At 39.5% G+C, this 24,545-nt stretch overlaps 2 protein-coding genes across 5 annotated transcripts in view; one reads left to right on the top strand and one right to left on the bottom strand.

The window, feature by feature from the left end:
* LOC133578394 (lysyl oxidase homolog 2A-like) overlaps positions 1 to 1,536 on the top strand; it is a 102,179-nt gene extending 100,643 nt beyond the window's left edge. For both annotated transcript variants that reach the window (XM_061932788.2, XM_061932787.2), the window contains exon 14: positions 771 to 1,536. In XM_061932788.2, the coding sequence (XP_061788772.2) occupies positions 771 to 841 (71 nt within the window). In that variant the 3' untranslated portion in view covers positions 842 to 1,536. The remainder of the gene's footprint in view (positions 1 to 770) is intronic.
* The window catches only part of r3hcc1 (R3H domain and coiled-coil containing 1), a 33,363-nt gene that overhangs the window by 3,684 nt on the left and 5,134 nt on the right, over positions 1 to 24,545 (bottom strand). Inside the window, exons 2-8 of one of the 3 annotated variants that reach the window (XM_072912652.1) lie at positions 18,683 to 18,820; positions 12,598 to 13,033; positions 10,939 to 11,114; positions 10,804 to 10,874; positions 7,561 to 7,656; positions 7,364 to 7,493; positions 3,204 to 3,596 (exon numbers count right to left, since the gene is read on the bottom strand). In XM_072912652.1, coding sequence (XP_072768753.1) covers positions 7,378 to 7,493; positions 7,561 to 7,656; positions 10,804 to 10,874; positions 10,939 to 11,114; positions 12,598 to 13,033; positions 18,683 to 18,820 — 1,033 coding nt within the window. In that variant the 3' untranslated portion in view covers positions 3,204 to 3,596; positions 7,364 to 7,377. Of the gene's footprint in view, positions 1 to 3,203; positions 3,597 to 6,708; positions 7,494 to 7,560; positions 7,657 to 10,803; positions 10,875 to 10,938; positions 11,115 to 12,597; positions 13,034 to 18,682; positions 18,821 to 24,545 lie in introns of those variants that run through there. The other 2 variants (XM_072912653.1, XM_061932587.2) reach the window with 2 other exon arrangements.

The following is a 24,545-nucleotide window of genomic DNA, read 5'->3' as shown; positions in this document are numbered from 1 at the left end:
AATCCATTTAGGCTCTTTATTGTTGTTGATCTTGCTTTGTCTTTTCCTATCTTTACTTTTGTCTTGCACTGGACTGTTATTTTATTTATTTTTTTAAACTGAAATACACACAATGACAAATGTATAAGCTATGAGATTCAATGAACATACTGAAATGTAATACACAATATGTCAATATTAGCTTCACACAAATATACAGTACTATCATCAAACAAATACAAATAAATTTCGATGGTGGAAATGTACGACTGGCAGCCATTTTAAGTCCTCAAAACATCCATTGAAACAGTTTTTCAATAAACATCTTAGTATCAAACTTAACCACTTTCCACCTTAATATTGAGTTACATAAACAAGTTAAACAGTTTACTTACAGACTTATCTTTTCCAAGGCTTGTAAGAGCTAACACAACTTGTCTACTTCTCAATTGTCTCGCCAACCCAGAAGTGCCCAAACTAATGACGTGTAGTATTTTCATATCGCCACAAGGTGTCAGTAAGAGTCTACAATCAAATGGGCATAACATTGCCGTCCCACAGGGCATTTCCTGTACGTGGGAAGGGATTCGAATAAAGAACCAACTCTTTTTCTTTACTATAGTGGCCTCGATAACGGGAACCGGTTCTCAAAAAGGGATTCGAGTCCATGGAATCGGTTCTTTTCTTATCGAACAACCGGGAGAACCGGTTTCGAACATCATCCCTACTGACGACTTGAGTCAAAAGTTGACACAACAATGCAGTGATGTTTTTGTCTTGTGTGTCCACAGGCGGGTCACGCAGCTCAGAAACAGAAGAAACGTTTCCTGGACTGCTGACCAATCAGCTTTCACACAGGTAGAGCGAGAAGTGACGGACATGAGGGGAGCGTGGAGGAGGGTTTCCCAACCACTACAGAAGAGCCGGCGCTAAACTGCTATAATGAACATTTCTCACAATAATTTGGGACACGGAACGACGGCGGTTGTGATCTGATCTGATCTGATCCGAGGGCGACGAGATGCGGTGGAATGTGGCAGAGGGGCTATGGAACTAAAGTTATTATGAATAGTTTTGAGTAAGGGTGTAACGGTATGTGTATTTGTATTGAACTGTTTCAATACGGGTGTTTCGGTTCGGTTCGGGGCGGAGTTTCTTAAATGCCTCAAATGTCCGGCATTTTGAGTTAGGGTTGCGTGTATTTTCAATGTACGTTCAGGGTTAAGAAGGGGTTAAAAACAAAACAAACAGCAGCATTGGTGAGGGAGGGGCAGAGACAGAGAGAGAGAGAGAGTTATGATAAACGCGCATGCGTCGCCAGGCTCTGCTTTTTATCCATAGATTTATCACATTTAATTTGTTATTATCTATAGCAGGGGTGTCAAAAGTGTGCCCCGGAGGCCATTTGCGGCCCACAGCTAATGTTTTAAAGGCCCACGGCACATTCTAAAAATACTATTAAAATAAACAAAAACATAACAAAAGTGAAATAAAAAAGGTTAAATGTAATTTAGAAAAAGTTGCAATGTTGACTACTGTATTTTCTGCACTATAAGGCGCACCTAAAAACCTCCAATTTTGCAACTTTTTCTAAATTACATTATAAGGCGCACTGTCAGCTTTTGAGAAAATTGGAGGTTTTTAGGTGCGCCTTATAGTGCGGAAAATACGGTATTTTCCACACTATAAGGCGCACCTAAAAAACGTATTTTCTGCACTATAAAACGCACCTAAAAACCTCCAATTTTCTCAAAAGCTGACAGTGCGCCTATAATGTAATTTAGAAAAAGTTGCAAAATTGGAGGTTTTTAGGTGTGCCTTATAGTGCGGAAAATACGGTATTTTCCGCACTATAAGGCGCACCTAAAAACCTCCAATTTTCTCAAAAGCTGACAGTGCGCCTTATAATGTAATTTAGAAAAAGTTGCAAAATTGGAGGTTTTTAGGTGCGCCTTATAGTGCAGAAAATACAGTATTTTCCACACTATAAGGCACACATAAAAACCTCCAATTTTCTCAAAAGCTGACAGTGCGCCTTATAGTCCGGTGCGCCTTATATATGGACCAATATTGAGCCACAACAGGTCTCGCAACCCCAGCCTCTACTGTAGCGTCTATTCTATGCACCTTATAATGCGGTGCGCCTTATATATGAACAAAGTTTTAAAATAGGCCATTCATTGAAGGTGCGCCTTATAGTGCGGAAAATATAAAACAAAGCTGTTTTTCTTTCAAACTGTCATTGCTCAAAACATAATATTGAATCAAAATCAATGTTATTATGAATTATTGACCTATCCAAGGTTCCCATTACTTCACATCAAATATTCCACTAAGAAAAATATTTTTGGTGGAAGATTTTGCAAATTTGGTAAATAAATAACCCAAAAATGTACATTTTGTTGTTTTCTTACTGTACCGTAAATGAACCGAATTGTGACCTCTAAACCGAGGTACGTACCGAACCGACATTTTTGTGTAGCGTTACACCCTTAGTTTTGAGTTAATGTGACCATCTATAAACTAATATGTCAGTGTGGTTAAAGCTATCTCACTGTGATGAAAATGCTTGGTGCTTCATTCAATGTCAGGGAACATTGCAGTCAAATAATGAGCACATTGGGAGAAACCATCAAGGTGCTTCATTCAATGTCAGGGAACATTGCAGCCAAATAACAAGCACATTGGGAGAAACCATCAAGGTGCTTCATTCATAACAATGTCAGGGAACATTGCAGCCAAATAACAAGCACATTGGGAGAAACCATCAAGGTGCTTCATTCAATGTCAGGGAACATTGCAGCCAAATAACAAGCATGTTGGGAGAAACCATCAAGGTGCTTACATGCTGCACAAATGTTACTATGCAGTAGAAACAGTTTACACAATATTTCATCCAGCACACATTGGATTTACTTCCAAGGTCTCAAAACACAATTCATCTATTTCCTTTTCAAATGCTTGACCTTTTATTTATTGACCTTTTTTTATGTTGACTGCGCTCTCCTTCCTAACCTGCATTGAGCCCTCGTCGCCATGTTGGATTGTGTTAAATTATTGCTGTCAGAGTCCCTTCTGATGCCTTGTTGGTTGTTTTGTAAATGACCATTTCTAGGTGGCCAATTCCCTTCATTTTAGAGGGAGTCAGTCACGTGTTGCCTTTTGTAGATGTTCTTATCATGTGGAATAAAGGTAGACGGTGAAAGCACAGATGTTTTATGTTTGGCTCCTCTTCTTTCACTTTTTTTTATGGCCATTTAAGGCAAAAACAATTAAAAGTGAACACACAATTGTTATGGTTCGTTGTATGTTCTGTACCATAAATAGAAAAACAAAGGGAAAGTACAAACGTGAACAAAGTCAAGTCAAGTAAACCCTGCGAAACAGAAAGAGCAAAAATATATTTTTTGTATAACATCTAACTAAATGGTATATAATGTCTTTGTCCTGTTGGTGTAACTTGAAGTCAGTGCTTCTCCATTCTATTTCAATGATGGGCGGTGCGGTGGGCCGGGCTCTGGGGTTCCTGTCGCTGGCCAGTCTGGCTGCGTGGGGGTGGTGGTCTCTGGTTCCCTGGGCACCACACCTGCTGTTTGTGGGTTGGGCTCTCTGGGAGGCTGACTCCCACACACACTGGGAGTCAATATATTGTACATACAAATACACTTATACTCACATACATACACTCCTACATACACACACAAATACAGTACATATTTACATACTCAAAGTTCTAACATCCACACGCACATTCATTATACAAACATACACGTACTGTACATATACATTCACTGTACAAACATACATATACACATACTGTACATATACAAGTACATATGCATACATACACTCATGCATATAATCATGTTTCATCAAACATATATTAACGTTGTCATACTTGCCAACCTTGAGACCTCCAATTTCGGGAGGTGGGGGGTGGGTGCGGGGGGCGTGGTTAAGAGGGGAGGAGTATATTTACAGCTAGAATTCACCAAGTCAAGTATTTCATATATATATATATATATATATATATATATATATATATATATAAAAGAAATACTTGAATTTCAGTGTTCATTTATTTACACATATACACACACATAACACTCATCTACTCATTGTTGAGTTAAGGGTTGAATTGTCCATCCTTGTTCTATTCTCTGTCACTATCTTTCGAACCATGCTGAACACCCTCTCTGATGATGCATTGCTGTGTGGCACGCACAAAAGTGCTTTCATCAAATGCACTAGATGGCAGTATTGTCCTGTTTAAGAGTGTCACAACATTGCTGTTTACGGCAGACAAACTGCTTTACTGTAGAGGTTCTTTATATTGTGGGAAAGCGGACTCAGGTCCGCATGGAGCTGGAGGGGGCGTGGCCTCCAGCTCCGCCTGAATTTCGGGAGATTTTCGGGAGAAAATTTGTCCCGGGAGGTTTTCGGGAGAGGCGCTGAATTTCGGGAGTCTCCCGGAAAATCCGGGAGGGTTGGCAAGTATGCGTTGTTGCCCTAGGGTAAACTGGGTATAACACATGGCACACTGACAAAGCTTAACTTATTGTTACTATAACAATCTACAAGGTTAATGTAGGTTGCTTCTCTTTCTTCACCTCCATCTTTCTGCTTTCTTTTGTATCTCTAGTTATCATGACGTATATGTATTGTTGCATTTGAACAACTGTATTTGCAGTGTAATAATGCTCATTGTCATTTCTGTATTATTATTTATATAACTAACTGCTTCTTTGATATCCCCTTTACCATCATATTTGTACATGTCGATGTTGCTCTATTGTTGTTGTTGTTATTGTTGTGTTTGCTGTTGTTGTTGTTGTTGTCTCTCTGTCTTATCCCCCTCTTGTCCCCACAATTCCCCCCTCTGTCTTTCTTTTTTTCTTCTTTCTATCCCCTCCTGCTCCGGCCCGGCTGCATCAAATGATAATATAAATACATTTAATCAAGTCAAATACAAATAAGGCAACAAGAGAAGTATCCTACACATCTCTTTTGTAAAGTTAATGTGAACAGCCGACATGATCATCTACATCAACTATATCATCATCTACATCAACTATATCATCATCTACATCAACTATATCATCATCTACATCAACTATATCATCATCTACATCAACTATATCATCATCCACATCAACTATATCATCATCTACATCAACTATATCATCATCTACATCAACTATATCATCATCCACATCAACTATATCATCATCTACATCAACTATATCATCATCTACATCAACTATATCATCATCTACATCAACTATATGATCATCTACATCAACTATATCATCATCCACATCAACTATATCATCATCTACATCTACTATATCATCATCTACATCAACTATATCATCATCTACATCTACTATATCATCATCTACATCAACTATATCATCATCTACATCAACTATATCATCATCTACATCAACTATATCATCATCTACATCAACTATATGATCATCTACATCAACTATATCATCATCTACATCAACTATATCATCATCCACATCAACTATATCATCATCTACATCTACTATATCATCATCTACATCAACTATATCATCATCCACATCAACTATATCATCATCTACATCAACTATATCATCATCTACATCAACTATATCATCATCTACATCAACTATATCATCATCCACATCAACTATATCATCATCTACATCAACTATATCATCATCTACATCAACTATATCATCATCTACATCAACTATATCATCATCTACATCAACTATATCATCATCTACATCAACTATATCATCTTCTACATCAACTATATCATCATCTACATCAACTATATCATCATCTACATCAACTATAGATGATGATATAGTTGTTGATCCACATCTATCCTGACTAGTCTCCCAGTTCCTGCCACTGAAAACCATCCCCACATCATGATGCTGCCACCACCAGGCTGCACTGTAGGGATGGTATTGTCCTGGTGATGAGCGGTGCCTGGTTTCCTCCAAACATTCTTTGATCGATTGAAACTTTTATTAGTAGCCAAAGACTTCAATCTTTGTCTCGTCAGACCAGAGACTTTGGTTTCTCATGGTCTGAGAGCAAACTTTTTACTGGCCACTCTACTATACAGTACAGGCCTGATTAGTGGATTGATTAGGGTATTTTTAGTTTTATTTTTGTCATAAAGAAATACAATCATGTGTGCTTACAGACTGTATCCCTGCAGACTGTATTGATATATATTGATATATAATGTAGGAAGCAGAATATTAATAAATCTATTATATTAATATTAATTAATATTAATAAATATTAAATATTAAATATTAAATAAATATAATTAATATTAATAAATCTATATAATGTAGGAAGCAGAATATTAATAACAGGAAGAAACAACCCTTTTAAATATTAAATATTTTAAAAATTTAAATTAAATTAAAATTAAAATTAAATAAATAAAAAATAAATAAATAATAAATAAATAAATAAATAAAATTTAAATTTAAAAATTTTAAATATTAAATAAATATAATTAATATTAATAAATCTATATAATGTAGGAAGCAGAATATTAATAACAGAAAGAAACAACCCTTTTAAATATTAAATATTTTAAAAATTTAAATTTAAATTAAAATTAAAATTAAAATTAAAATTAAATAAATAAAATTTAAATTTAAAAATTTAACAATTTTAAATATTAAATATTAAATAAATATAATTAATATTAATAAATCTATATAATGTAGGAAGCAGAATATTAATAACAGAAAGAAACAACCCTTTTGTGTGAACGAGTGTAAATGGGGGAGGGAGGTTTTTGGGGTTGGTGCACTAATTGTAAGTGTATCTTGTGTTTTTATGTGGATTTAATTAAAAAATAAATAAAAAAAAAAACGATACCGGTAATAAAAAAAACGATACCGATAATTTCCGATATTACATTTTAACACATTTATCAGACGATAATATCAGCAGGCCGATATTATCGGACATCCCTAGAATGTAGTGTAGGTGTACCAAGATTGTGGCATGGTACTCAAAAAGACTTGAGGTGTAATTGCTGCCAAAGGTGCATCAACTAAGTATTGAGCAAATGCTGTGAATACTTTTAGACATGTGATTTTTTTTTTTAGCCTTTTATTTTTTTTTAAAGTATCAAAACTTGCAAACATACATTTTCAAACTGTCATTATGGGGTGTTGTTTGTAGAATGTGATTTTGGAGTAAGTCTGCAACATGACATGTGGAAGAAGTAAACTACTAGCCTCCGTCCTACTTGCTGGTTGAATAATTAGAGCAGTGCTGCCACCTAGTGGGAGACTTGTGTATTGAATGAAAAAAAGATGCTGCTAGTGGAAGTCCTCTCACTGTTCATCACCTGTATTGTTGCTGTCAGTAGTTCTGTCCTCGTCCTCGTCCTCGTCCCTTCAGGCCCAAGGCTCGGGCCACCATCCGCCTGGCAACAGCACTGTCGGTCCTGGGGCGCTCCTTCACCGGTTGGATGAACTCTGGGGGCCACAAACATGCTGGATGTATCTTCAACAACAACACATGCTTGCAGGGATTCTGTACTACCTGCTGTTCTGATGGCCTTGCCTTGTGCCTTCTTGCTGCCTTCTGCCAGGCGTCGCACCTTCAGCTGAGGGTGGTCCATGGACAGTGCCTTCAGTGCTGCACACACACACACACACACACACACTTAGTCATTGGGGGGCCCAAGGCAATTAAGCCATTAGGGGCCTCCACACAGCAAAAACATTTTTTAGAAGCTGCCATGCAAAATACATTTTAAAGCTTGGCAAACAGTCAGTAGAACTTTTACTGTACCATTCATCAATATTTAAAAGTGATTCTAACACTTTTACTGTACCATTCATCAACATTTAAAACTGATTCTAACACTTGTACTGTACCATTCATCAATATTTAAAGGTGCCCTATGAGGATTTACATCGGCATTTAAAACAAAACATTTTGTTCCATTTTTGGAACTTAAGTGAATTATATTTTTATATAGCGCTTTTCTCTAGTGACTCAAAGCGCTTTACATAGTGAAAACCCGATATCTAAGTTACATTTAAAGCAGTGTGGGTGGCACTGGGAGCAGGTGGGTAAAGTGTCTTGCCCAAGGACACGACGGCAGTGACTAGGATGGCGGAAGCGGGCATCGAACCTGCAACCCTCAAGTTGATGGCACAGCCACTCTACCAACCGAGCTATACCGCCCCAAGTGTGTGTTAGTAAATATTATTAGTTTTAAATGTGTTTAAAAATATAATGTTGGTCTATTTTTGGTACTTAAATGTGTGTTAATAAATATGAATCGATCTTGATAAAAATAAACTCATTTTATTCAATTTTTTGTACTTAATGTGTGTTAATAAATAATTGTTTTTGATTTTTTTTTTTTTTTATCTCATTTTATTCCATAATCGGTAATTAAGTTTGTGTTAGTAAATATTATTTACTAACAAAATATCATTTTGTTCTATTTTTGGTACTTAAATGTGTGTTATTAAATATGAATCGATCTTGATCAAATAAACTCATTTTATTCAATTTTTTTGTACTTAATGTATGTTAATAAATATTTGTTTTTGATTTTTTTTTTTTATCTCATTTTATTCCATAATCGGTAATTACATTTGTGTTAGTAAATATTATTGTTTATTTTTATTTTTTTTAATATTTTTTCACAATTTCTTTATGCTTAATATTTAATTAATTTATGTCAAAATTTAAATGTATTTATGTTTAAATATAGAATTGATTTATGTTAAAATTAGAATTGATTTATGTTAAATATGTAATTTAAAAATTTGAAATGTATTGAATTTTTTCATGCTAAAATTTGAATTTATTTATGTTAAAATTTGAATTTATTTATGTGAATATATAATGTATTTATGTTAATATTTGAATTTATTAAAACTGTTCCTGAACAAGATTATGTATACGTGTTCTAAAAAATGAACATGAAACAAAATCTGTTTTTGGAAAAATATTTCCAGGACAAAATCCATCCCCATCCATTTTCTACCGCTTGTCCCTTTTGGGATCGCGGGGGGGTGCTGGAGCCTATCTCAGCTGCATTCGGGCTGAAGGCGGGGTACACCCTGGACAAGTTCCAGGACAAAATCAAATAAAAAATTTATATTTATTTGTACAAACCCCGTTTCCATATGAGTTGGGAAATTGTGTTAGATGTAAATATAAACGGAATACAATGATTTGCAAATCCTTTTCAACCCATATTCAGTTGAATATGCTACAAAGACAACATATTTGATGTTCTAACTCATAAACATTTTTTTTTTTTTTGCAAATAATCATTAACTTTAGAATTTGATGCCAGCAACACGTGACAAAGAAGTTGGGAAAGGTGGCAATAAATACTGATAAAGTTGAGGAATGCTCATCAAACACTTATTTGGAACATCCCACAGGTGAACAGGCTAATTGGGAACAGGTGGGTGCCATGATTGGGTATAAAAGTAGATTCCATGAAATGCTCAGTCATTCACAAACAAGGATGGGGCGAGGGTCACCACTTTGTCAACAAATGCGTGAGCAAATTGTTGAACAGTTTAAGAAAAACCTTTCTCAACCAGCTATTGCAAGGAATTCAGAAATTTCACCATCTACGCTCCGTAATATCATCAAAGGGTTCAGAGAATCTGGAGAAATCACTGCACGTAAGCAGCTAAGCCCGTGACCTTCCATCCCTCAGGCTGTACTGCATCAACAAGCGACATCAGTGTGTAAAGGATATCACCACATGGCCTCAGGAACCCTTCAGAAACCCACTGTCAGTAACTACAGTTGGTCGCTACAACTGTAAGTGCAAGTTAAAACTCTCCTATGCAAGGCGAAAACCGTTTATCAACAACACCCAGAAACGCCGTCGGCTTCGCTGGGCCTGAGCTCATCTAAGATGGACTGATACAAAGTGGAAAAGTGTTGTGTGGTCTGACGAGTCCACATTTAAAATTGTTTTTGGAAACTGTGGACGTCGTGTCCTCCGGACCAAAGAGGAAAAGAACCATCCGGATTGTTATAGGCGCAAAGTGGAAAAGCCAGCATGTGTGATGGTATGGGGGTGTATTAGTGCCCAAGACATGGGTAACTTACACATCTGTGAAGGCGCCATTAATGCTGAAAGGTACATACAGGTTTTGGAGCAACATATGTTGCCATCCAAGCAACGTTACCATGGACGCCCCTGCTTATTTCAGCAAGACAATGCCAAGCCACGTGTTACAGCAACGTGGCTTCATAGTAAAAGAGTGCGGGTACTTTCCTGGCCCGCCTGCAGTCCAGACCTGTCTCCCATTGAAAATGTGTGGCGCATTATGAAGCCTAAAATAGCACAACGGAGACCCCCGGACTGTTGAACAACTTAAGCTGTACATCAAGCAAGAATGGGAAAGAATTCCACCTGAGAAGCTTCAAAAAAAGTGTCTCCTCAGTTCCCAAACGTTTACTGAGTGTTGTTAAAAGGAAAGGCCATGTAATACAGTGGTGAACATGCCCTTTCCCAACTACTTTGGCACGTGTTGCAGCCATGAAATTCTAATTTAATTATTATTTGCAAAAAAATAAATAAAGTTTATGAGTTTGTAGTGCATTCATGGGTTGAAAAGGATTTGCAAGTCATTGTATTCCGTTTATATTTACATCTAACACAATTTCCCAACTCATATGGAAACGGGGTTTGTATCATTATGTTTTGTAATTGAGTGAAAGAAGGGTAAATAATGCAACTATAATTATTCTACATGGATGAATTAGATTGACGTGATTTCGTGTTGCTCTCACCTGCCTCCTCAGTGGAGAAAACCCCCAGAGCGTGTGTGTCGTCCACCCAGGTGATCTTCAGTCCTCCATCACTAGAAGACACAGGAACCTTACCTTCACCATCAGCCAAGTGAGAAGACCTTCAGGATGTCTCACCTGTACTCAAGAAGAGCCTCCCTGAGGTCTTCTGTCTTGAAGACGGACGGGAAGTCGTAGATCTCGATGACGTGGTCAAAGTGCTCAGGGTTGAGGAGCGCCTTCTCGTAGGCGGAGTAGTCCGTGTGCACGTGCGTCACTGAGAAGGTCGCTCCGTCTTTCAGGTGTTCTTTGATCTGAGGGGCGTTGGCAGAACATGTTAGTGCAGGAAGGGGAACCAGAAGCATGGAGTAGTCCAGCGTTTCTCAAAGTGTGGGGCGCGCCCCACTGGTGGGGAATAGAGACATGACAGGTGGGGCGCGAGGAACGGGAGGAAATTTCACTTTAAATGTATTTATTTATTATTATATTCTTAGATTATTTTTTTTACTATGCTTTCATTTTCTATACACACTGTAAATCACTTTGTTATAACACTTTTTTTGATTTATTATTGAACTTGATGCAAGTTATAACACTTTTTTTTATTTATTATTGAACTTGATGCAAGTTATAACACTTTTTTTGATTTATTATTGAACTTTATGCAAGTTATTTGATTTATTATTGAATTTGATGCAAGTTATAACACTTTTTTTGATTTATTATTGAACTTGATGCAAGTTATGACACTTTTTTTTATTTATTATTGAACTTGATGCAAGTTATAACACTTTTTTTGATTTATTATGGAACTTTATGCAAGTTATTTGATTTATTATTGAACTTGATGCAAGTTATAACACTTTTTTTGATTTATTATTGAACTTGATGCAAGTTATAACACTTTTTTTGATTTATTATTGAACTTGATGCAAGTTATAACACTTTTTTTTTTTTTTTATTGAACTTTATGCAAGTTATTTGATTTATTATTGAATTTGATGCAAGTTATAACACTTTTTTTGATTTATTATTGAACTTGATGCAAGTTATGACACTTTTTTTGATTTATTATTGAACTTGATGCAAGTTATAACACTTTTTTTGATTTATTATTGAACTTTATGCAAGTTATTGGATTTATTATTGAACTTGATGCAAGTTATAACACTTTTTTTGATTTATTATTGAACTTGATGCAAGTTATAACACTTTTTTTTTTTTTATTATTGAACTTGATGCAAGTTATAACACTTTTATTTGATTTATTATTGAACTTGATGCAAGTTATAACACTTTTTTGATTTATTATTAAACCCTGATGCAAGTTATAACACTTTTTTTGATTTATTATTGAACTTGATGCAAGTTATAACACTTTTTTGATTTATTATTGAACTTGATGCAAGTTATAACACTTTTATTTGATTTATTATTGAACTTGATGCAAGTTATAACACTTTTTTGATTTATTATTGAACTTGATGCAAGTTATAACACTTTATTTTATTTATTATTGAACTTGATGCAAGTTATAACACTTTTATTTTATTTATTATTGAACTTGATGCAAGTTGTACCACAGCTGCACAGTTGTTTTATTTATCATTGAACTTGGTGTTATTTTATGTTACTGAGTTTGAATGTATACAACTTGATGTTCAATAAATTTGAAAATGTTAAAGCTTGGCATTAGCGCTCTGTTGGGGCGATGGGGGCAGGTGGGGCTTGAAAACTTCCCCTTGTCCAAAGTGGGGGATGACAAAAAAAGTTTGAGAACCACTGGAGTAGTCTAACCTCCTCAGTCAGGTCACATGTGGCTCCTTGCTCCTCGCCATTGTCCTCCAGGCTGATGTCCCTCAGTGTGTTCCCCCAGTGGAGAATCTCGCCTTCCTCATCACTCAAAGTCACGTTTGCTTCCCCTCCTCCTGGCGGATCACCTCCAAGGGCGCCATCCTTCGCATGGGGGACGGATTCCTCTTTTAAGACGAGCGATGGCGACTTGTCTGTGGTCTCAGCAGAAGGAGAACACGTCTCTGATGGATGTTGGAACTCCTGCTGTGGACTGAGGGGGTGTGATCTACTACGAGCAGCTTTTGGGATGTAGAGCTCCTTGTCGGGCCTCCTGGGGGCTTTGCTTGGTGTGGAGGGGGAAGATCTATGCTGAGTTCTGACAGGCTCTTCATCCAGGCTGGAGTTGCTCTCCACATCGTTGTCTACGTCCTGTGCGCCTCTACAGAAAGCACAGTTTTACCATTTAGTCATAATTGTTGCACTTAGGAAACTTCTCTAGGACTTCAGCTTCGGACTTCTCCGGTTTGTTTGATATAGTCATTACCAGAGGTGGGTAGAGTAGCCAGAAATTGTACTCAAGTAAGAGTACTGTTACTTTAGAGATTTATTACTCAAGTAAAAGTAAGGAGTAGTCACCCAAATATTTACTTGAGTAAAAGTAAAAAGTATGTTGTGAAAAAACTACTCAAGTACTGAGTAACTGATGAGTAACATACACACTCATATCATATATATATATATATATATATATATATATATATACTGTATATATATATATATATATTGATATATATTGATATATACAGTATATCATGTATATGTATTTATTTTGCTGTTTTTGTTTACATGTTAAAGGTGTTTTAATGAATATACATGCATGTTTAACACATATAGATTCCTTTCTTTCATGAAGACTAGAATATAAGTTGGTGTATTAGCTGATTCTGATGACTTGCATTGATTGTAATCAGACAGTAGTGATGATAACGTCCACGTTTTCAAATGGAGGAGAAGAAAAGTTCCTCCTTTCTGTCTAATACCACATGAAAGTGGTTGGTTTTTGGCATCTTATTTGTCCAGCTCCCATATTCATTTTTATACACTTTACAAGAAATACATTGGCGGCAAACTCCGTAGCTTGCTAGCTTGCTTTCGGAGACTCTTATTTTGAAAGCGCAGGCGCGATGGAGCGGCACTTTTATTGTGAAGACAGGAACGTCCTCATGTGCGGTCAGTCTTTAGGCTTTTGACAGGATGTACGGTTGAAATAAAAAAGTATCTTTTTTCCTTCACACTTTTGATTGATTGATTGGAACTTTTATTAGTAGATTGCACAGTACAGTACACATTCCGTACAATTGACCACTAAATGGTAACACCCCAATAAGTTTTTCAACTTGTTTAAGTCAGGTCATGTGACCACCTGGCTCTGTTTGATTGGTCCAACGTCACCAGTGACTGCATCTGATTGGTGGAACGAAGTGAAACGTCACCAGTAAGGCAGGCATTTTGAAGGTCTGTCTGACAGACCAAAACAAACAAAGCGTGCATTAACAGATCGATAAAAATTAGTAGCGAGTAGCGAGCTGAATGTAGATAAAAGTAGCGGAGTAAAAGTAGCGTTCCTTCTCTATAAATATACTTAAGTAAAAGTAAAAGTATGTTGCATTAAAACTACTCTTAGAAGTACAATTTATCCCAAAAGTTACTCAAGTAGATGTAACGGAGTAAATGTAGCGCGTTACTACCCACCTCTGGTCATTACTGCCACAAGTGGTGAAAAAGTGTATTACAACTGAGTACCGCTGTGGCCCATACGGACAATAGCTGAGAAACACTCATTTTTTGGCAGCCCTTTCGGAGGCGCTCACGTATGGCGTCACATTAGTGCCAAAAATCCGAGCGCATAAAAACTGTTATCGCGCGCTGATTCTCCACTTCGTGCGCGCGCGACACCCTTTTGCGCGCGCGTGGTGCCTTTTTGCGCGCGCGCGGTGCCTTTCTGTGCGCGCGCGGTAGGTAGAGCAACCGTGCCAGAAACCTGAGGGTTGCAGGTTCGCTCCCCGCCTCTTACCATCCAAAAATCGCTGCCGTTGTGTCCTTGGGCGGGACACTTCACCCTTTGCCCCCGGTGCCACTCACACCGGTGAATTGAATGAGGTGGTGGTCGGAGGGGCCGTTGGCGCAAATTGCAGCCACGCTTCCGTCAGTCTACCCCAGGGCAGCTGTGGCTATGAAAGTAGCTTACCACCACCAGGTGTGAATGATTGATGGGTTCTACATGTAAAGCGACTTTGGGTACTTAGAAAAGCGCTATATAAATCCCAGTTATTATTATTATTATTATTTTTGCGCGCGCGCGACGCCTTTCTGCGCGCTCTCTGTGTACTCCTGGCATCTCTCCTCACGCTGTCATGTTTCTTTTTGGCACTTTGGGGGGCGGGTATGCTTAGACGGCCCCTTCTTTCTGATTGGCTGTGAGCATTTTTCATATGACTTAGATGTCACGTTCAAACACAGGACATCTATTAAACAAGACAAAAGGCAAAGAATCAAACAGAGACAGAATTCAATTTGGACTCAATTGAGGAGAGACATGCGTCAACCTGTAACCTCTTACAGTGTCTTAGCACGCTCTGACGAAGAAGGTTTTCGTCTCCTCTTTTAATTCAGATGTTCCATGTTCACGCACCAACATATGTCACAGCAGGAATGGTAAGTGTGTAAAAAGAGTCATTGTTTTCGGTCGCTTTGAAGTCCAAGAAGCGGATTTCTCGGGCTTGGGCTCTTCCTGGATCCAGCTGGGGCAGGTGTTGGAGGACAATGGATAACCCCTCCCGTCTCCTGACCACAGCAACTTCAAGAGGGCAGCGGGTCGTAAATAGCGTTGACCAAATAGTTGGAAGAGAGTTTGTGAATTACTTCAAAGAGAGTTCGTTTAACACTTCAAAGAGAGTTCCTCCGGAAGTTGAGCATATCCTGCCATCTGTCCGTGTTGAAATCACAGTGGCGTTTCACGAGCATTTTTCCTCTTGTTAGGCCTCCAAAGACAGCATTCATAATACCACGTTTCTTTTTTGATAACTTACAAACAATTATTCCAACACAATCAGTCTCCAGTGTAGCAACGTTGTAGCCATCTTACCTCGGACATCTAGCCTCAATCATTACATTGATGGCAATGGTACATGTACTAATTAAATTACCATAACTTGCTCGATTTTCGACCAATTTACAAACGGTTTGCCTTGTTACAAATCTTATTACATGTAGATATGACATAGGATGCTGTTGAAATTACCTCTTTCGCTTTAAAAAAAAAAAAAAAGACTTAATTGTGCAACATAGTTGTGTAGGGTCAGTGTTAGTCAGTTCTCTGATTATTTTAAACTGTTTCAGAATACATTATTAAAAGCTATTTTTAACATTTTAACAACAAAATTCAAAGATTATTTCATTAATTTTATGGCTGAATCAAAAGAAATTCCATAAATTAGAAAACAAATGTTCAAGAAGAAGTGAAATTATAAAATAATGTTATGGTTGGATGTTATTGCTGGTGGACCAGTTCTGGCTGAAAGATGTGATTATGGTGTTTGTTGTCTTATTATTTATTTGGGTCACATTTTGTATTACCCTGTATTGTGTTTATGTGGTATGAAATAACCTTCATCAGCGCGCAACATTTTTTTATCCACTTCTTCCTCCGTAAATCTTGATACATATTGACGATGACCCGCCCTGCTATACTTCTGATTGGCTCTGAGCATTTTTCAGCATTTTTCGCCTGACCAATCAGAAAGAAGGGGCCGTCTAAGCATACCCGCCCCCAAAGTGCCAAAAAGAAACATGACAGCGCGAGGGGAGATGCCAGGAGTACAGAGGAGAGGAGCTGCTGACCCGTCTCCGCTCGGGATGGTGTCCTGCTGGCCCCACCATGGACTGGACTCTTACTATTATGTTGGATCCACTATGGACTGGACTCTCACAATATTATGTCAGACCCACTCGACATCCATTGCTTTCGGTCTCCCCTAGAGGGGGGGGTTACCCACATATGCGGTCCTCTCCAAGGTTTCTCATAGTCATTCACATCGACGTCCCACTGGGGTGAGTTTTTCCTTGCCCTTATGTGGGCTTTGTACCGAGGATGTCGTTGTGGCTTGTGCAGCCCTTTGAGACACTTGTGATTTAGGGCTATATAAATAAACATTGATTGATTGATTGATTGATACACAGAGAGCGCGCAGAAAGGCGTCGCGCGCGCGCAAAAAGGCACCGCGCGCGCACAGAAAGGCACAGCGCGCACAGAAAGGCACCACGCGCGCGCAAAAAGGCACCACGCGCGCGCAAAAGGGTGTCGCGCGCGCACGAAGTGGAGAATCAGCGCGCGATAACAGTTTTTATGCGCTCGGATTTTTGGCACTAATGTGACGCCATACTCACGGCCCAACAAGCCTTATGGTTAAGAATCACTGCTGTAACGCACCCAGTCATTTATTATTTGACATTTTACTAATTAATTTTGCGGCGCATAGTTAAAAACAAAAACTCCCGATGGCCAGTCCAGTTGCAGAACACATGACAACTGACTGCATCTGAACTAAACAAGCTACAGCAAAATCTTAGTTACGTAAATCACATTACAAAATATGCTATAACTGTAAAAAAAAAGAAGAGGACTTAAGGCGGAGCCTTGAGGAATGCCTCAGTTATGGTGGTCAAAAGAACATCATGTCATGGCTGTCTTGCGTTTCCAATCATTTCTACAACTCTTATATTTTTGTGATAGAGTGATTGACATACTTGCCAACCCTCCCAGATTTTCCGGGAGACTCCCGAAATTCAGCGCCTCTCCCGAAAACCTCCAGGGACAAATTTTCTCCCGAAAATCTCCCGAAATTCAGGCGGACCTGAGTGACGTGTCGACAGCCTGTTTTCACGTCCGCTTTCCCACAATATAAACAGTGTGCCTACCCAATCACGTTATAACTGTAGTATGATCAAGGGCGAGTTCTTGGTTTCTTATGTGGGTTTATTGTTAGGCAGTTTCATTAACGTCCTCGCAGTGCGGCAACAACACACAACTACAGCAGTCACGTTTCCGTCTACCGTAAAGCAGTTCGTCTGCCGTAAACAGCAATGTTGTGACACTCTCAAACAGGACAATACTGCCATCTACTGTACATGCATATGTGACATTAACATCTACGGCTTTTAGAGAGTGCAGTGCACAACTGCGCACACAACAAGGAGACGAAGCAGAATGCATCATCAGAGAGGGTGTTCAGCATGGTTAGAAAAATAGTGACAGAGAATAGAACAAGGATGGACAATTCAACCCTTAACTCAACAATGAGTAGATGAGTGTTATGTGTGTGTATATGTGTAAATAAATGAACACTGAAATTCAAGTATTTCTCTTATTTATTTATATATATATATATATATATATATATATATATATATATATATATATATATATATATATATATATATATATATATAGCTAGAATTCACTGAAAGTCAAGTATTTCTTATATGTATATATATGAAATACTTGACTTGGTGAATTCTAGCTGTAAATATACTCCTCCCCTCTTAACCACGCCCCCCAAATTCAAGCAGAAGCTTGTGGATGGCTACCAAAAGCGCCTTATTGCAGGTAAACTTGCCAAGGGACATGTAAGCAAATATTAACATTGCTGTATGTATACTTTTGACCCTCACATTTTCAGTAGAACCATAATACATTCATAAAAGAAGCAAACTTCATGAATATTTTTTGTGACCAACAAGTATGAGCTCCAATCACTCTATCACAAAAAAATAAGAGTTGTAGAAATGATTGTAAAGTCAAGACAGCCATGACATGATGTTCTTTACAAGTGTATGTACACTTTTGACCACCACAAGTTTGGACCCCAGTGGTCTATGCTTTCCATAGCCATGTTAAAATGTCGATGCAAGGGTGTGCCAATGTGTTAAAAGTGGTGCAAGTCCCTCGATACACCAGGAGCACTCGGAGTCTGGTGTGCCATGTTGTGCTGTCAGGTGACGAGCACGCAGCATGTGAGGCTGGTAGTACCTGAGCTGCCAGGGACAAACCACCACCCGACGCAAACAGTTCTCTCCCACAGAGAAGGTGGTGAGCTCCGGCAGGTCCTCCATGGTCCTGTGGATTAGGTACCGTAGTCTGCTGGGTAGAGGTGGGAACAGGAGGACACTGGAGGAAGAAAAGGGTATGTTGAAGTGTCTTTGAAGTGATTGGTTATTCCTGGCTAATGCAAGTAGTAACACAGTCATCAGTACATGAAGCTCTCTATAGAACAGACTTGGGCTAATTAAGCTTTCCAATCTGGCCCGTCGGACATTACCAAAATACTTTTTTTTAGATGTTTAAGATGGAAAGTGTAGCTGCCATTATGATGTGCAGTGATGCTTTCTAATGACCGGAAGTCTTCAACTATACTAAGTCTTTCAATGGTTGGAATCTGCACTTTTGCATGATGTACTAGTTACTATGTTCATCTAGTTAGTTACTATGGTCATCTAGTTAGTTACTATGGTCCTCTAATTAGTTACTATGGTCCTCTAATTAGTTACTATGGTCATCTAATTAGTTACTATGGCCATCTAATTAGTTACTATGGCCATCTAATTAGTTACTATGGTCATCTAAGTCACAGCAGCTCAGACTAGGCACCAAGCAGTGTGGGTGGGGAGCGTTTCCACAGAGTGTTTCCAGAGTGGCCAGCCTGAAATGCGGGTGTCAATCAATCAATCAATCAATGTTTACTTATATAGCCCTAAATCACGAGTGTCACAAAGGGCTGCACAAGCCACAACGACATCCTCGGCTCAGATCCCACATGTGTAAAGGATATCACCACATGGGCTCGGGAACACTTCAGAAAACCATTGTCAGTAACTACAGTTGGTCGCCACATCTGTAAGTGCAAGTTAAAACTCTACTATGCAAAGTCAAAGCCATTTATCAACAACACCCAGAATCGCCGCCGGCTTCGCTGGGCCCGAGCTCATCTAAGCTGGACTGATGCAAAAAAAAAAAATGTAGTTTCTTAGTTCGAACATTAAAGGCCTACTGAAGTCTGATAGTTTATATATCAATGATGAAATCTTAACATTGCAACACATGCCAATACGGCCGGGTTAGCTTACTAATGTGCAATTTTAAATCTCGCGCGAAATATCCTGCTGAAAATGTCTCGGTATGATGACGTCAGCGCGTGACGTCACGGATTGTAGAGGACATATTGGGACAGCATGGTGGCCAGCTATTAAGTTGTCTGTTTTCATCGCAAAATTCCACAGTATTCTGGACATCTGTGTTGGTGAATCTTTTGCAATTTGTTCAATGAACAATGGAGACAGCAAAGAAGAAAGCTGTAGGTGGGAAGCGGTGTATTGCGGCAGGTGTTGTGCTGGATAACGCACCCCCGACGTAGAATGCACCCCTTGACTGGTGTGCCGGATAACACAGCCGGTGTTTCATTGTTTACATTCCCGAAAGATGACAGTCAAACTTTACCATTGGCCTGTGGAGAACTGGGACAACAGAGACTCTTACCAGGAGGACTTTGAGTTGGATGCGCAGACGCGGTACCGTGAGTACGCATGCAGCTGCGGCTTCCAAACATTTGATCGCTTGCCCGTACGTGCGTGCCGCTATGTGCATGTCACGTACGTAACTTTGGGGAAATATATGTGCTGTATGAACTTTGGGGAGGTGAACGGTACTTTGGGCTGTGGGATTGAGTGTGTTGTGCAGGTGTTTGAGTTGTATTGGCGGGTTATATGGACGGGAGGGGGGAGGTGTTTGTTATGCGGGATTAATTTGTGGCATATTAAATATAAGCCTGGTTGTGTTGTGGCTATTAGAGTATATATATGTCTTGTGTTTATTTACTGTTTTAGTCATTCCCAGCTGAATATCAGGTCCCACCCGCCTCTCACAGCATCTTCCCTATCTGAATCGCTCCCACTGCCCTCTAGTCCTTCACTCTCACTTTCCTCATCCACAAATCTATCATCCTCGCTCAAATTAATGGGGAAATCGTCGCTTTCTCAGTCCGAATCGCTCTCGCTGCTGGTGGCCATGATTGTAAACAATGTGCAGATGTGAGGAGCTCCACAACCTGTGACGTCACGCTACTCGTCTGCTACTTCCGGTACAGGCAAGGCTTTTTTGTCGCAGGCAGATATTTACATATATCCGAATTTAAGTTGTACTTCTTCCATTTCTTTGTCATATTTGAAAACAGCTCGTGTTTTCCATTTATTCTCTTGATGCTCTGTCAGCAAGTATACTATGTGTGATAACCTTGAGTTCTTTGGAATGTGTTTAGACTAGCATTTTGTTTTGGCTACAGAGATGGGACGAGAGAGAGTGTGGTGGGATCGGGAAGACAGACCATTTTGGGCGGCACGATAGAATGTTCTATGCTGGACTGGTCTCAATCAAAATGTATATTGGCAAAGCTTTGAGAATATACAACAAAATACCTATTCTGTCTCTGGTGGTTTTTCAACTCGGCTTTGAGTGTCGGAAAGAACTTGGGAGCGAATTGTGACTTGGGTTCCCTGGGAGGAACAACTGGTCCAAAACGCAACAACAGGCAAGGCTTTTTTATCAGCGACCAAAAGTTGTGAACTTTATCGTCGATGTTCTCTACTAAATCCTTTCAGCAAAAATATGGCAATATCGTGAAATGATCAAGTATGACACATAGAATGGACCTGCTATTTGCATTTCAGTAGGCCTTTAAATATCTTGTCTTTGCAGTCCATACAATTGAATACAAGTTGAAAAGGACCTGCAAATCACTGCACTCTGCTCCGATCCACAATCTACACAACGTGCCAACTTCACTGGCCTTGGGCCCTGTACTATTATCATGTACAGCATCTATAAATTACTGGCTTAGCTTAGGGTGTCAGAGACAGACGCGGAAGGAGATTTGTACAAGAAAGTTCTAAAGCGGCTTTAAAGGTATCACCCGGTCGGACACGTTGCACAAAGTCTCGCTTTACGCGGATGACCTGCTCCTGTACATCTCGGACCCTGCTCGCTCACTCCCGGTAATATTTGACATTTTGGAGCGGTTTGGCACACACTCTGGTTACAAACTTAACTACCAAAAAAAGTGAGCTGTTTCCGATTAATTCCTTAGCTAAACAGTTACCACGATCTCTAGCGGCATTCAAATGGGCAAATGACGGGATTCATTACTTGGGGATCCTTATTACTCCGGCTATGTCTGATATGCTCCGGGCAAATTTTTTACCTCTACAGGTAAAAGCCAGTAAATTAGAATATTTTGAAAAACTTGATTTATTTCAGTAATTGCATTCAAAAGGTGTAACTTGTACATTATATTTATTCATTGCACACAGACTGATGCATTCAAATGTTTATTTCATTTAATTTTGATGATTTGAAGTGGCAACAAATGAAAATCCAAAATTCCGTGTGTCACAAAATTAGAATATTGTGTAAGGCTAATACAAAAAAGGGATTTTTAGAACTGTTGGCCAACTGAAAAGTATGAAAATGAAAAATATGAGCATGTACAATACTCAATACTTGGTTGGAGCTCCTTTTGCCTCAATTACTGCATTAATGCGGCGTGGCATGGAGTCGATGAGTTTCTGGCACTGCTCAGGTGTTATGAGAGCCCAGCTTGCTCTGATAGTGGCCTTCAACTCTTCTGCGTTTTTGGGTCTGGCATTCTGCATCTTCCTTTTCACAATACCCCACAGATTTTCTATGGGGCTAAGGTCAGGGGAGTTGGCGGGCCAATTTAGAACAGAAATACCATGGTCCGTAAACCAGGCACGGGTAGATTTTGCGCTGTGTGCAGGCGCCAAGTCCTGTTGGAACTTGAAATCTCCATCTCCATAGAGCAGGTCAGCAGCAGGAAGCATGAAGTGCTCTAAAACTTGCTGGTAGACAGCTGCGTTGACCCTGGATCTCAGGAAACAGAGTGGACCGACACCAGCAGATGACATGGCACCCCAAACCATCACCCAACCATGCAAATTTTGCATTTCCTTTGGAAATCGAGGTCCCAGAGTCTGGAGGAAGACAGGAGAGGCACAGGATCCACGTTGCCTGAAGTCTAGTGTAAAGTTTCCACCATCAGTGATGGTTTGGGGTGCCATGTCATCTGCTGGTGTCGGTCCACTCTGTTTCCTGAGATCCAGGGTCAACGCAGCCGTCTACCAGCAAGTTTTAGAGCACTTCATGCTTCCTGCTGCTGACCTGCTCTATGGAGATGGAGATTTCAAGTTCCAACAGGACTTGGCGCCTGCACACAGCGCAAAATCTACCCGTGCCTGGTTTACGGACCATGGTATTTCTGTTCTAAATTGGCCCGCCAACTCCCCTGACCTTAGCCCCATAGAAAATCTGTGGGGTATTGTGAAAAGGAAGATGCAGAATGCCAGACCCAAAAACGCAGAAGAGTTGAAGGCCACTATCAGAGCAACCTGGCCTCTCATAACACCTGAGCAGTGCCAGAAACTCATCGACTCCATGCCACGCCGCATTAACGCAGTAATTGAGGCAAAAGGAGCTCCAACCAAGTATTGAGTATTGTACATGCTCATATTTTTCATTTTCATACTTTTCAGTTGGCCAACATTTCTAAAAATCCCTTTTTTGTATTAGCCTTAAGTAATATTCTAATTTTGTGACACACGGAATTTTGGATTTTCATTTGTTGCCACTTCAAATCATCAAAATTAAATGAAATAAACATTTGAATGCATCAGTCTGTGTGCAATGAATAAATATAATGTACAAGTTACACCTTTTGAATGCAATTACTGAAATAAATCAAGTTTTTCAAAATATTCTAATTTACTGGCTTTTACCTGTAATTGAAAAGATGGAGAAGAACTTTGCCCGCTGGTCTGTTTTACCATTATCTCTCGCTGGCCGGATCAATCTGATCAAGATGATCACTCTGCCTAAATTCCTTTACCTTTTTCAACATATCCCCATATTTATTACTAAATCATTTTTCGATAAATTAGACAAATCAATATCTAAATTTTTATGGGGGGCCGGATTGGCTCGAATCCGCAAGTCTGTCCTACAATCTCCCAAATCTGAAGGAGGGCTTGCTCTCCCCAATTTCAGACAATACTATTGGGCGGCTAATGTACAGAAACTCCTATACTGGATGGATGGAGGCTCTCAGACCCTCCCGGCCTGGGTATCCCTTGAAACGGCAATCCCACACTCCTCATTACATTCTTGCTTATGCTCATCACTCCCTTTCCCATTTAAACTTGAAGGCGCAAACACCATTGTATCAATCTCCATTAAAATATGGAACCAGCTACGAAAACACTTGGGTTCTCAGGGCCCATCTATATTGACTAAGGCTGAAACGACGTCATCGGTTACGTAAATACGTCGACGCCGTTTTTGTGCGTCGGCGCGTCGCATATTTACGTCACACTACTGTCATGGCGGAGCGCAAAGCAGACGATGCGAGCGAGGGGAAAAAAGCACGCCAAAAGTCGTCAAAAGTGTGGGAGTATTTCAATAAACGGCCTAATAATGTTGTTGTATGCACACTGTGTCGAGCGGAAATGGCCTATCATAGCAGCACAACGGCTATGAACGAACATTTGAAAAGAAAACCCCCGACAGCGTTCTTGCCATCACCATCAACAAGTCATTCGTCCGCGTGCGTATACGTTGTCATTATTACACAAAAACATGAATGTGTCATTTGTATCTGCGTTGTAAATTCATAAACTAAAGCACCGTTTGCTCTGAGAGGCGCGTTTGGCGTGCCTGTTCAGTGTTTACAAAGACGCGCTCCTCTTTAACGCTGTGGAGAGGCGGCGGCGGCGAGCGAGCGGCGAGGCGGGGCGCGCCGGGAGCGACGCCGCAAGAGACAGGGGACGACGAG

Source organism: Nerophis lumbriciformis, linkage group LG38 (genome assembly GCF_033978685.3).
Source record: "Nerophis lumbriciformis linkage group LG38, RoL_Nlum_v2.1, whole genome shotgun sequence".
In the NCBI taxonomy this organism is placed as follows: Eukaryota; Metazoa; Chordata; class Actinopteri; order Syngnathiformes; family Syngnathidae; genus Nerophis; species Nerophis lumbriciformis.
Note: the sequence above shows the minus strand (reverse complement) of the source record. Positions and strands in the feature narration are given on the sequence as shown.